The sequence below is a fragment of the Pleurodeles waltl genome, chromosome 2_2 (genome assembly GCF_031143425.1).
Source record: "Pleurodeles waltl isolate 20211129_DDA chromosome 2_2, aPleWal1.hap1.20221129, whole genome shotgun sequence".
NCBI classification, from domain to species: domain Eukaryota; kingdom Metazoa; phylum Chordata; class Amphibia; order Caudata; family Salamandridae; genus Pleurodeles; species Pleurodeles waltl.
The window spans coordinates 591,741,255-591,755,111 of NC_090439.1; the positions used below are offsets into that span (position 1 = coordinate 591,741,255).

Sequence of the window (13,857 nt, forward strand, 5' to 3'; positions counted from 1 at the left end):
ACATAGGATCAACAATGAGGACACCAACACTGAGGTACACTTCCACTTGTTGAAGATGACCAGGTCAAACACAGAAACAGACATCATACAACAGTTACTGAGCAGGCTTTCATGAAAATCAAATGGACATTTCAACACTGAACTAAATGAAACAAAAGCCAACCTCACAACGCAAACAACAATGAATAAGCACTACAAATGTAACATGACAACAAAATCAGTAAGTTAGTAAAATAAACTACAAGAAAAATTAGTTTTTTTTCATAACATGACTTTTTAAAAAGAAACGGGTAATCTCCAGGAGAACCAAAAATAACCTACCTCAAAATATTTGATTCTTTTTGCGTTTTTCATTGCTACCGAAAGTAATTTGTAAAATCCACTAATGAGAGGCAACCGTGTTGACTGCAAAATAAGCTCATAACCAAAGACGTACACCCACGGTTCAAAGTACTCGACGTGCTTCTCTGGGAGAATCTCTCTGTAAATTTAAAAATAAATAACCATGATAACAAAAGGCTTGAATTCGACATTTTTAGTACACTCTGCATTCATTTTACTACATTTGCCTGCACATCTTCAATGTGGCTGATTGTTCAAGACCTCTGTCCCTTTATGCTAAAAATATTTTATTTGATGATTTGTGACTTAATTTACTTGAGAAATTTAAGTACTTTTAAATTTACTATTACTACGTAAAAGTGGTTTTGAATCAGTCGTGGCTCATAAAATATGAAAGTGGTGGGGGGTAATATGTTCCTTCTACTGAGCTGATCGAGCAATATCTTAAGAGGAGGCAAATATATGAACATTTATGGCAAATTGTGAATTTTACAGCACAATTTTTGTTACCTTATCTTTATATTGCTGTAGCTCATAACTCTAAAAAAAAAAAAAAAAAAGGCAACACACATCACTATCCATACATGCACAACAAATCTCTGTGTGAATGACAAAGTAGTTCTCAACAACAGTTTTTGGGTTCCAACATCTTTGTGCGCCTCATTGAATCATGATGGACGCTATGGAGACAGTCTCAGACGCCTCACTGAGACGGTCTCCCTGTATTTAAGCCTTTTAATGGGACCGTCAGCACCTATCCCAATACCCATCAAAGATCTAAGCTTTGAACTCAAGGACAACTGAAGTTAAAATGAAAGAGTATGCATTAAGGAGAGAGAAAAAAGCAGGCAAAGAAACCACTGGGGGCAGAGGAGGCAAGGAAAACCAGGAAAGTGCTTCTAACACATTCTGGGAACTGAATACTGAAAAGATGAAGACTGCATCACAGTCTTATGTCTTTCTACAGACAGATAAAATTCATCTTTTCTGGCTATCCCTTCCTAAGGAGTACTTGCCCTTAATGCAAACCCTATCCAATATTCTTTTGTTTTATTTCCTCTCGTATGCAGATGAAGAGTGTTATATTTTCTTGAATATTAATGTTCCCTAACTGATACTCGATGGGTGTGATATCTAAATTAACCGCTATTATTACTTCCACTATTACATTTCATCTGTTGCTCTTTGTATACAGTGACCACATACTCCTGTATGATGGCGCACAATAGGACACTTTCACATAAAAAAACAAAGAAATAAATGGTACCTGGGGTGGTGCCATCCCTTTGGTGTGGAAAATGGTCTGAGGAAGAACTGGGGAGAAAACCACAAAGCGCGGTCTTCAACAAAATTTCCAGAAACCGAGACTGGCTCTAAAGGGTTGTAGCTGCCAGTGAGGAGGGACAGATGCGGGGGAAGGAATGCCATATATAGAACACATAGCAACAGAGTACCATAAGCTTCCTACAAAACTTTAAGACCTGGAAATATTAACCCTTCTCATCTCGGGTCTCTTAATAGCCTTTGCCCAGAGATCCCACCTATCATTCTGCTACCACCACCAAGTCCTAAACTTGTCCCACAGCCCCTACAAAAGGATTTCATCGAAGGACACCTGGCGGTGAGGATAAAATTCACCACCTCTGGCAGCAGATCAAACGCAGACAACTGTTGCCCCTCAATCACTAAGCATGGAAATGGAGATTGTGCAGATTCGAAAGAAGGACCCTGTCCTGCTGGTGCAACAAAAGAGCCACCCAAAGTGGTAACCTGATTAGAGGACAGATGCTCAAGCCCAGCAGTTCTGGGTACCACACACTTGTAGCTCAATCCAATGCTGCGAGAAAGACTTGGCTTGGTTGTTCCTGATCTTTTTCAGAATTCACTGAAGACGAACTGGGGGCGGAAAGGCATGCATAAGTCTTGTGTTCCAATGTATTCGATGAAAGCAACACCTAGTGAACACAGAAATCCTGACATGGCAAACTTGACACTACATGTTCTCGCTGGTGGAAAGGTCTAGACACCCTGTACAACCTCAGGATGTAGTCACTGCATGGTCAGAAACGTGTTGTCTTTAGGAAGGGACTTAATAGACTAGCACACTGGATTTAGCTTCAAAGTCATCATAAGGCCGACAAAATTGGGAGCAGGTCTCTGGATTCACGTCAGAAGGTGAGGAAAGGAACTGGCATGAGCACACAGGGTGGGGTTTTATATCCGGCACTGTTCTGTCACTGCAGGAGCAGTATTGAGGCAACGAGGATGAGCACGGCGCACCTAATGTCACGCAGGAGCATTATTGGAGAAAAGTTTCCGGATCCAGTTTAACGTCTGGGGAATATTTAGAAGTGAGAAATCTGCAGTTACAAATATCCATCAGGATGATGATTTAGGAGAGACCAGCAAAGTTACAGCATGGAATGCACTAAAAGACATCAGTAAATTCTAGTTCACTGCAGAGGCGGCCAGCACGAAGAACATCTGAGAGGGTGTTTATCAAAAGCTTCAGGTTGACCTGAAAGAGGCTGAGGAACAACATATCCAAACCAAACCTCGGATCCTAGATCTGAGGCGGAAGATGTAGCTGCTTAAACGTAATAAGGAGGAGCATGCCCTAGCTTGGTTAAATAAAAAATATTTTGACAGCAGTAACAGGCTACAGCTGAAAAATGAAAAGCATGTCTAACTAATTCAGTAAAGTGCTAAAAAACTAAAAGAGGTTGCCTCGAAATATGAGGAATAAAAACAAATAATTTACCAGCTTCTACTAAGACCTTTATAAGGGTGCCCGGAAGGACCGAGGGCAAGTCAACAGAAGTGATGCTTCCACTTGTAAATGTTTAACTAGCCCTGTAAGAAAGGAAGTAATTAGTGATGTATTAAAGAGCTGAAATCCTAGCAGGTTGGAGAGATGCCTTAATGACACAGTCACTCACACTGTATCCCTATCCATCATTGTCAATGGCTGAGGTAATTTCAAGCATTCCTTCCCTCACCTTGTTTTTGATGTCTTAAGTATGATAGATGTGCCCAAATGTGGGTCCTGTGCTTACTTTGCCACTTGAACCAAGCTATACCTGGCAGATGAGCCCTAATGGGGATGAAACCAGCCCTGGGTTGCTTGTGTTCCAGTTCAGGGAGAACCTGGCCTGGAATTTCGGGCGGACTGTTCCCATTGGAGCGGGGTCAAGACTGAGTTGCATATGACTGGGTCCAAACTGAAGTGGCACAGGGGGTGAAAAACAATGGATTGGGATAGATACAGCCCAAGGCAATCTAGCAATTGGCTGAGATTAATTCAAGCATTCCATCCATCACCTTGTTTTTCATGGCATAAGATAAAATTGAGCCATAGTATGTGAAGCAATACTGATGTGTTAGTAGATACTGAAAAGATAAACAATATGTAATATATACCTGCAGAACTCCACCAAGTTGATAAAGGCTGTGAAATCTTTGGGCTTAGTAGGCTGCAGGTTTGCTGCAGGATCCGAAGTAGGAATCACCAAAGCACTGGCATCAACATCGTCCTATAAAAAGAGGCAAAGAGACACTTAGCACACAAATCCCTGGAAGCAGACAGCCGCAAATCCAGTTGAGCATCAGTTCTCAAACCAGAGTGGATTTTCTTTACCACTGCAGTTAGTAATCATAGGCATATGATACATAGCCGAATGTGTTGCTAATGTTTTGCAGAATAAATTATCCATCTTTTGAAGTAGCTGCACAACTAGTCATGCCAATAGATAAGAGCGCAACTTAGCCCTGAGAAATGTACCCAGAACTTGTGGCAAATGTCTAAAACAGATTTATCTTAAAGTTAAGGGAAAGCTGTGCTTATTTTACATTATTATCATCAGGCTGCGGATAGCAGGGCCTGATAAGGAGCAGTGCTGGAGTCAGATTTATGGCCCAGGCCACAGAGCTGAAGAATTGAAGCATTAAAAGTATTTAACTCTTAAAAGTCCTTGTCAACTCAATATTGGAGTTGAGATCAAAATTATGTTTCTCAATGCTTTTAATTTGGTGAACATTACAATGAAAAGTTATCTTATAATTAAGTTAATGTTTCATTTTATTCTCTCCAATTTTTGTTCCAAGTGCTGCATTTACAAAACAGCATGCCTCTTGATCCCAGCGGTCACTAGAACAATGTGCCATATTTATAAATAAAAAATTGAGTCATTTTTTAAACAGGAGAAATTTAAAATGCAGACAAATGTTTCACATTTGAATATTTTTGCAATTTACATTTCTCCGATTTGAAAATGGCTGTAATTTTGTGTTATACGTGTAATGGTGCCACATGTAGCAAAAGGTATGTCCTGTGCCGCAAGTACATACGACAAAGGCTCTCAGTTACCCATACACATATATCCCATTCATATGCACATGTTCCTAAATCCCCAAAGACGACACTCTCACTGACACCCATGGCAGCCCTGTCATGGAGCCCCTAGTCAAAGTATTTTGTTCCAACTATATTATCTGGCTCTATGGACATTAGGCTTAAAGTCAAGGAAGCTAGGCGTGGGGGTGTCTGGTAATGATGTGCAAGTTTTTTTTTTAGCCTTCGGTAGCTCTCACTTACACACATGGCAGTGCTGTCATAGTGCCCCTAATCAAAGTATTTTGTTCAAAGCCTTCAGTAGTTCTCATTGATTTCCAATTATCATAAGTAGATCTCGCTAAAGGAAAGAGTTCCTCCCACACTCTGGGAACCTGCCACCCAAGTGCCACCCACATATCCCCATCCAATTCTATATAAACCTCGGAGTCATTGACTATCATGTTATCGGAGTCAAAGACGTGCACAAAAGAATTTAGATCAAGTTCTAGTTATGAGAGGAGTAGGACTAAAAGTAAAACCACCTCCTTCTTACTTTTATTCTCAGTCAAATCAATTTGTAAGGGTTGAGATGAATTATAAGGGTGAAGGAACCGGTGGAAAGCAGCAGTGATTACCAGTATGGCTCAGGCTAACATGTGTTGGCTGTCCAAACTATTTCAGCTTTGGAAAAGATTTCAGAGTGTATTTCTTAATGTGAATGAAACTAAAATGGCTTTCCTGTAGAAAATCCTGCTAGTCATGTTACAGTAAAGCAATATCATTTTCATTTGTTCTGGAGGAGTAGGCATGGCTGTCTAGTGTAATGGAGTCTTCTTGGATGAAGCAGCATTTGGAAATTCAGGGATCTACTCAAGAAGGAATGGATTCTAAGGACATCTGCATACATTGTCTGAAAAAGCCTGGTTGAAGTTATAAAAGGTCTATTGTGCCTGTATGGCATGAGGCCTAGGGATGTGGATAGTGACAGCGGCTTAAAATGTAGCCGAGCATTTGGGGATGAATTCTAACTAAACAACACAGTCTGTAAGCCAAATGTCAAGAATCTATGTGTGGGTATTTTTGTAGCTTAAATCCAGCTGTAGATGTACGGTGCGATCAATGATATGGGTGGACTTTCCAGGTAACCAGCTTGAATTCACTATTTGGAAACATGGAAGTCGAGCAGTAGCATAGCCCTGATGCAATGCCCCCAGGGCAAGCAAGGAAAATGGCCTATTTGACTGCTATTGGGTGGTAAAGGACAGCATTGTCAGAGTTCAATGGGCCCCTGTGGGCTTTGAGCCCTAGTGCCAATGATGCATAAATGGCAGCTAGGCCCCCACGTCAAAGCCAGATAAAACTAGCAGATGGGACACAAAGTCTGCAGCTTTTTCTTTGCTTTCCCTGTGCTGCTACTCCCCTGTGGCCCATCTCATGCTTTAAAAGCCTGTGGAAAGAGTATCAGGAAAGCATGAAATTCTTCAGAGAAGTAAAGTGAGGTGAGCCAATATGATAACCTCAAGAGGCCCCATCTTTATGGTGACTTTAAAAGCACTTTAAAGTTCTCCTCAAAAGCCTGAACCTAAGTGTAGGACTTTGCATTCAGCTGCAAAGACACTGCAGAAGGTGTCCCCAAGAAAGCCCTGATCAATGCCATCCAGGACATGTAGCACTAAGGAAATATGTGGAAGTGTAGATCAGCAAAATCATTCAGATGAACTTCTCCTTATTTTACATTTCAGGAAATTAATTTAATATGCTACAAGATAGGATGGGCCCAGCTGGGTTTGTCTGGACTTCTGACAGATGGAAAGAATAAAATCGACACTAAAGATTGCCTATCAGCTGCGTGTTGTTTGGGTCTCCATTTCATGTTCTTTTTATCACCAGTTGGCTCAATTCATTTCATGGCAAGACCGTCATTAGGACGATTCCATCCCGGAGGATTCTGTTCATAGATGCTCTTGCCTTCTAAGACTGTGAAGACTACTCCACTTTCTCTTCCTTAGTTAGCCCTTTCTGTGTGTATATCTAGAAGCAAGGACCAGCATTGCCTTTCTAGACTGAATCTTTAAGATTATTTGAGCTACATGGTTTTGCTTTTAGATCCATACAGCCTGCCTCCAATTAATGCTAGGCATTGCTATTCCTTGTAGCTTATTGTCCTGATGTTAACACCTTAAGGTAACATAAATGGTGTTGAAACATCAATGAAGTTTCAGCTCTGATCTGCACCGACTATAACCCTAAAAGAGGCGAGATAGTAGAGAAGCTTCTCTGCTACTCAATTATTAAATGTCTGCAGCCACTGAACTCTTTTTACCATGTGCCCTTTTCTTTCACTCTTTTGCGCATGATAGTCTCTTGAGCACTGTACTGTTAAATATTCGCTTTAAGTAGCATCCCTTATTCTTAATTTGCATTTTATTGATATATATTGAATTATTATTGGTGTTTGTGGTACAGGGTTCAAATGGTCAATACCATTGGCATACAATTAATGTTCTCCCAAACTCTGAAGTTCATGAGAGAAAAGGCTCTGAAAGAATACTTTGAAAAGAAAAAATATGGCATATTGTTCACTCATTTAGCCAATTATATGCCTAAAACCAGCAATCATAAGCAGAATCACCAGACATCCTGTGAGGTGAAAGTATTTTAGGGGCAGAACTATGGAGGCTCGTGTTAAAAGAATCACCTTTTTGTTGAGGTTATTTTAGTCACTTCACAGTCTAGAGGTATGGGGGTCACTGAAAGCTCACTTGTATACCAACAGGATTTAGGCTCTACCCCGTGACCAACTTACCTGGACACTGTTCACCCACGTCCTCTAGAAAAATAAACCTCTCTGGTGGCGTTTTGCCTTCCTTTCATGTTTGTAACTCTCCCTACAGCATTAGTTTTTGTTTCTTTATTGGTATTCCAGTGTAGATTACAAAGAATTCAAATTGTTTGTACAGTAGAAACAGGCGAGAACAGTTAACCGTCATACTATCCCGGTGCATTATCTTGTCAAACTGTTATGTATATCGCAGTGCTGGCATAGTTATTCAAGCCGGACCCTGAATCCACCCAGCACACAGTACAGTAGGAACATCATCAGGTATGTTATCAGGAGCATGCAGAAGACTAGGGCCTGCTGTTGCCCCTGGCCAGTGTATCATTAACATCTAGAAGCACGTCTCACTCAGTGTTAGCTGTGAGTGTCTACCAGCAGAGGCCGTTCAGAAAAAGCACTAGTGGTGTGGTAGGACCATAACCACCACATTGCGGCAGACAGTCTTTGTCATGGAATTAACTGGTGTCTGCTACTACATTTGAAGGTTGGGATAGTAGAAAAACCTCCTAAGATCCCCCAGATATCCCTAGGTATGCAGCTGGATGGGAGCAGTTCTGCATAAAGAGTGAGCTGGTCTCTGCAACATATAAGATTCTGCAGTCATTCTTTAAATGTTGGCGGTAAGCCCCGACCCCATCTGCATGCCACCTGTCTCTTTGTTAGCAGCAGGCTATGTGAGACGTAGTTCTGGAGACCAGCCTCAATGACGCTCAAGCTCTCAAGTTATGTTAAGCACTGTAAGTACTTCATTGTTCAGTTAATTAAAACGTATAATATCAATACCATAAAATCTCTAGTTAAAACATTGCTCAATAAATGTCATTAAAAAACGGGCTTCATTTAGTTTGATACCCATTTTTTTATCACCTTACAACTCAATCCGTAAAGAACAAAAAAGGCTTTGACATTCATACGTCATGTAATAAACCGATTCTTAAACCACCTGCTATAAATTATGTCCAAGCAAATTTGCCCAACCGATCGTATTAAAAATAGATAAACTGTGGCATACAAGGTTTTCGCAGGCATGGATCTTATTCAAATATTATTTAGCAGCAAATGAGGACAACCAACCAATATCACTGTTACCATTAAAGTGTATTCAGTGCAAAAGGGTCAAAAGAAAAGTGCTATGTGCATATACTAAATTACATATTCTATTGTTGCCAAACTACAAAGTTAAAACTTCCAAGCATAACAAATAACAATCAAGCTTTACAATAAACATTCCCTGTTGAAAAACGAAACAATTCATGTTTTTAGTTTGGTCCCCAATACATCTATTATTCATATTTTATATTGCACATATAATATCATCCTCACAAGTAATGTTGCTACCATTAAAAACAAGAATATTCAAGGAAAGTCCAAAGTGCTTATCCTGAATTATATACTGTTCTTTTGTTGGCCAAACTGCAAAGTTAAACATTCCTTGCTTAGCAAACAATCAAGCTCTACTATAAACGTTAACCTGGATTTCATACTATCCTTTGATTACCAAACAGCAAGATCAGAACATTCCTTGCTCAGCATAAGCAGCCATGCTTTACTATAGACATTCACAATTAAAATTCATTTTTGTAGTTTTGTCAGTCCATTTCTCTTTTAAAAGGACCAAAAACCTGTATACCTGTATACCTGAATGGACTTTTAGAAGTCTCCAGCCAGTGCTTAATTTGTAAATAAAAGGGTGCCGGTGCCCAAAGTCCTCCTCCTAAACATGCGGCTGCTGCAATTAAATGTGCGAAAACAAAATACTGAGGCGGCGTAATGCTGAAGCCACCTCGGGCCTCTTCAATCCATTTACAGCCACTCCCTGCCCCTTCAGCTCACTCCTGCAGCATTCCGCTTTCTCCCTTTGTGACGCTTTTTCATTTTTCTCTTCCTCCTTCCTTCCCATATGTGTCTTTTGCTTGCAGTAAATGCTTGAGGCAGAAGTATAAGCCCCGGCCCTCAAAAATAAGTGTCGGTGCTCAGCACCGGAAACAACAAGCACAAATTAAGCAATGCCTCCAGCACAATGAGAGTACCACAGCAGGGTTACCATTATAACCAACGCGTTGCTAATTTTGACTTCGCAGTAGACACAAACTTTAAAAAATTGCTACAAAACATTTGGATCATCCCCTTGGAGACACTTTAACTGCTTGCCGGCATGTACGTATTTAGTTTTCATTAAAGACCTGTCTCAACAGCCCTTTCTGCTATCATTAGGGTTGGACAAGTACAAATAATATGACAAATGTTTTTCTTAGGATAATTGCAGATGTGAGATGAAGACTCTGCTGTCGTTCTCTTACAAATGGGAGAGTTAAGACACATTTTCAAGTCTCCAAGTCGAAGGTGCAGCAGTTTTCATTTTGCCTTTGCACCATACAAAGATCCTAAGTATGTTTTGGATTTAAGGGGGCTATATGGTTCTATTACCATCCATGCATGGGATCTTTTTGCAAGCATAGTTTTACCCATTAGGGATGAGATATTTTTTCCTGATACATTGATGACTCTCTTAAATGCAGGTTGTGAGATGGTTAGGGCCCAAAGCTCTGCAGCCAGCCTTAAAAGTTGTTACGGACAAATTTAAATAGTCGAGAGCCATGTTATTTCTTGGGTCTTTTATTGCTTCCCACACAATAGAGCCTAACATATATCTTGAGTCATTTCTTAGTTTGTAGCGATACTTCAAGTTAGCACCCAGACTACTTATTGACTGCCTCCTAAAGCCAAACTCAAAGCGAATTTGGGCTGGCGAAGCTTGGTGTGAAAGATTAAACAGGCATTGATCTCTTCCTACAATTACATTGTCAACTATTTTATTGGCTCTTCCTCTCACAGCCTCAACTCCAAAGGTGAGAGAAGAAGCATGTTTAGCAGCCATTACTTGCAATAGTGGCTGAAGGGTTGGGACTTTTAAAGAGGACCGTAATGATGAAAAAGCAGCAAATAATGTATTATTTTTTTCTTTGTATTGCTCAGTGCTGATTCTTAAATGCACCTTGAGAATCAAAAAAATCACCTCCAAATATTTGTACTCCGACACAATATCCAATGCTGACCCATCAAATGCGGGAGGTTGTGATCTTTTCCTTGTTACTAACATGTTTCTTGTTTTATTAAGGTTGAGTCTTAACCTATGTTCAGCAGCATATTGAGCGGTTGTGTTAATTAGACGCTCAAGGCCGAACGTTCGTATAAATAATCAAAATCGCATCGTAAGCGTACAGCATGTGTGATGCATTGAAGCCTGCCACTGTAGACGACTGGAAGCAGACCCGATTTAGGGCAGATGACATTTCTGCAAGATAGAAATTAAATAAAAGCGAAGCCAATACACAGCCTTGCTTTAGGCAGTTTCTTGCTGGGATTTTTTTTTTTTCTTTTTTTTTTAGATACTGTCGTGCCTTTTCCCAACCTGACCCTTGTCCAGGTATCTGTATACAGCAATTTGATAGCTCTAAGAAGGAGAGCAGGGATGCCCCAGCTCAGAAGCTTGGTCCACAGGATATTTCATTGCACTGCACTGAAAGCTGCACGAAAGTCCACATAGCATAGGTAGAGAGTTAAAGAACAGAGTCTGGTCTGTTTGATTATGAAGGCCAGCATCTGAATGTTGGCAGTGGTGCCAATTCTCTTGATAAACTCATTCTGGTTCAACAATGCACCAATGCATTCTTATCAGCCCAATCTGTCATTTTGGAAAGCAGACATTTTACAAAGTATTTTGCTTCTCCAGCCATTAAAGTAATCAACCTATAATTGGAAGTCAGAGTTGTTTGTCCTGCTTATAAATTGGACCCAGTATAAAACCACGCCAACTACCTGGAATTTCCTGGTTAGTAAGAACATAATCAAATAGGGTGACTGGTTTCTTTGCTCAATATTGCAGATAATGCTTAAATATCGCCTGTGGGAAACCATCAGGGCCAGGTGCACTATCTCGTTGACTCTTGGTTATTATTTTCTCCGCTTATCCTATTGAAACCGCTTTTAATGAAGCTTCCTCCTCCAATTTTGAGGCCACTGCTCCTGGTGGGCTCTTTGTTACTTCTGCACTGCCATACATTTCTTCTATAGAGGCTGACCAGGAAGCTTCTGAAATATTCCAAGTTGATGACAACATCCTCAGCTTAGCAGCTGGGTTCACCAACCGCCATGATTTTGTCTTGTGGCAGAACTAATTTTACACCAGAATAGGTCAATCTTAGATTTAGCTGAATTCCATAAAGCTATTTAAAATAATAATCTTAATTTTGGGAGGATCTCACTCTGTGTGCCCGAATTTGTATTATTTCTAAGAACCGGCAAAACTTGATTCAGCTTTTTGTTGCTGTTAAAAGTTGAGCAGAGACTCTTCTGGGCCATGCTTGTGCCAAGACCAAGGCAGTTACAATCTTATGGACACCATGCTGATGCTCCAGGAGTTCCTTGGGGAATTGATCCCACAGTTAACACTGCATAAGATTAAACAAAATGAGGCACCACAGTCTATGCCAGCTTGCTCTAAATTTAAGTGTGCAGGTCAAACACCGCAGTGGTGGCATATACCATAGACACTTTCCCCATGATAAAGAATCCAACAACTGTAACAAAGCAAAACTTCTGTCCTGGGAATCTCCCTGGTATCAGTAAATTTTACACATCCAGGATTCCAAAACATTTTATAGTATAGGTTTCACATAAAAATATGATAACTTAAAACAAAAAAGTTTATAGAAGGCAAAAGGGTCTAATCTGTCTGTTTTAATTAAACAGAAGATTATGTTGAAAATAATGGTACTTTCATCCCAATGGCTGTAATTTAGCTATTTAGATATACTAAAAAAAATAAAAGTTAGAAAGAAATTGCCTTCTATTTTATGTTTTCTTTCTGTATATTGTGGTCTTTTTATGAATAAATAAACCACAAAAGTCCTTCTGGGACAGAAGTCAAAAGAAAAGCCGAGATCATTGGGGAGCATCGTCAAAGTTCCTCCCATTTTGGAGTCTCGGCCCTCAAAAGCAAAGCTGCTACCCATTGTCACAGTGGAGGATTATATCAGAAAAAGGAAGTTTTACTCAAAACCAGCACTTTAAATCTGTTGAGGTGTTCTACCTTCAATCTCCTCCCCCCCCTTGCCTGTATCTGTGCTAGCTTTGTCACCTTTGCCTCCTCCAGATCCAGCAAACGTAGAAAAGAGGTGGACTATGTAACTGCATTATACAGAAAAACGGTCAGTGAGAAGACAAATCCAGAACATCTGTCTGTAACTGCTGTTTAAGTGCTAAATTGTCCTCTGTGCAGCGATTCTACTTCCTCTTCGAATGCTACTATAAGCATCTTGGTTAGAGGACTCAACTCGCCATTAGTGAAGTCAGCACAGTGTTTTCAGTTGACGGCATGGTGGCATTTTAAGAGGGCACTACAGAACAGCTAAATCTCAACACTGACGATCAGTCCCCTGTTTTTGAGACCTTTGCATAGTCCAGCCTCTACTCCTGACTCCTCAAGCAAGAACAATAGTCTTCTTGGTTTCATGTTTACGCAAGTGTTCAATACAAACCATTTTTGATCCAGCATTTATCAGCATATATCTTGTCACATTGAAAGGAAATGAAGAGCACCAGACACCAATCCTTCTTTCTAATGAACATTAAACCAATGGACTACTTGTTTATTTTTTTTGCTAGAGAGAAGAATGCCGAGCGGTGCTCCACTTCATCAGACCTCAGGGAAAACAATAGCAAAAAAGTAGGGAAAAATGGTTTGCCAAACTTCAATGACTACGGTGAGAGCTGCTAGCTTTACAGCAAATCTACTGATATAATAGAAAACGTTGGCATTCTCTGAATCACTTTCTAGAGCATCTTTGGAGGGAAAACCGACATGACATTAAACGTATCTTAAAATAATTCATGGCTACTTCTGACAAAACAGTAAGTGCTGCCAAAGATTCAGGGGAATTGACAATAAAAGATAGCTGTCATGGTTTGTCCATGTAAGTCCAATGGCTTCTCTTTAAGTAGTTGTCTCTATAAGCACAGAAAAAGATTTCAGGCACAGACCGCTAATGTTGCTCCCTTTTGTGTATCCATTCAGATGACGAGATCTAACACATGCAAAGGCTGAAATTTAAACTCTGTGGGACATGGAAAACTAAAGGAGCTTCCCAAGGTTCTATTTATAAGACATGGGAAGAGTCAACTCTTGTTTGGAAAACACAAAAGCAGCAGCAGAGGCGATACTTCAATAAACAGCAATCCTGCTGGGAAAAACATTCCAACAATGTTTTGTGGCCAAGGGTAAGGACCCGACCTCAAAGCAATGACTGCCTCTTCTTTCTGCCACCACTGACCAGGACCTGGG

The 13,857-nt window shown here is 40.3% G+C and overlaps 1 protein-coding gene across 2 annotated transcripts in view; it reads right to left on the reverse strand.

Moving 5' to 3' along the window:
- The window catches only part of PRKDC (protein kinase, DNA-activated, catalytic subunit), a 2,139,921-nt gene that overhangs the window by 1,821,435 nt on the left and 304,629 nt on the right, over positions 1–13,857 (reverse strand). For both annotated transcript variants that reach the window (XM_069220133.1, XM_069220131.1), the window contains exons 17-18: positions 3,763–3,875; positions 322–481 (exon numbers count right to left, since the gene is read on the reverse strand). In XM_069220133.1, the coding sequence (XP_069076234.1) occupies positions 322–481; positions 3,763–3,875 (273 nt within the window). The remainder of the gene's footprint in view (positions 1–321; positions 482–3,762; positions 3,876–13,857) is intronic.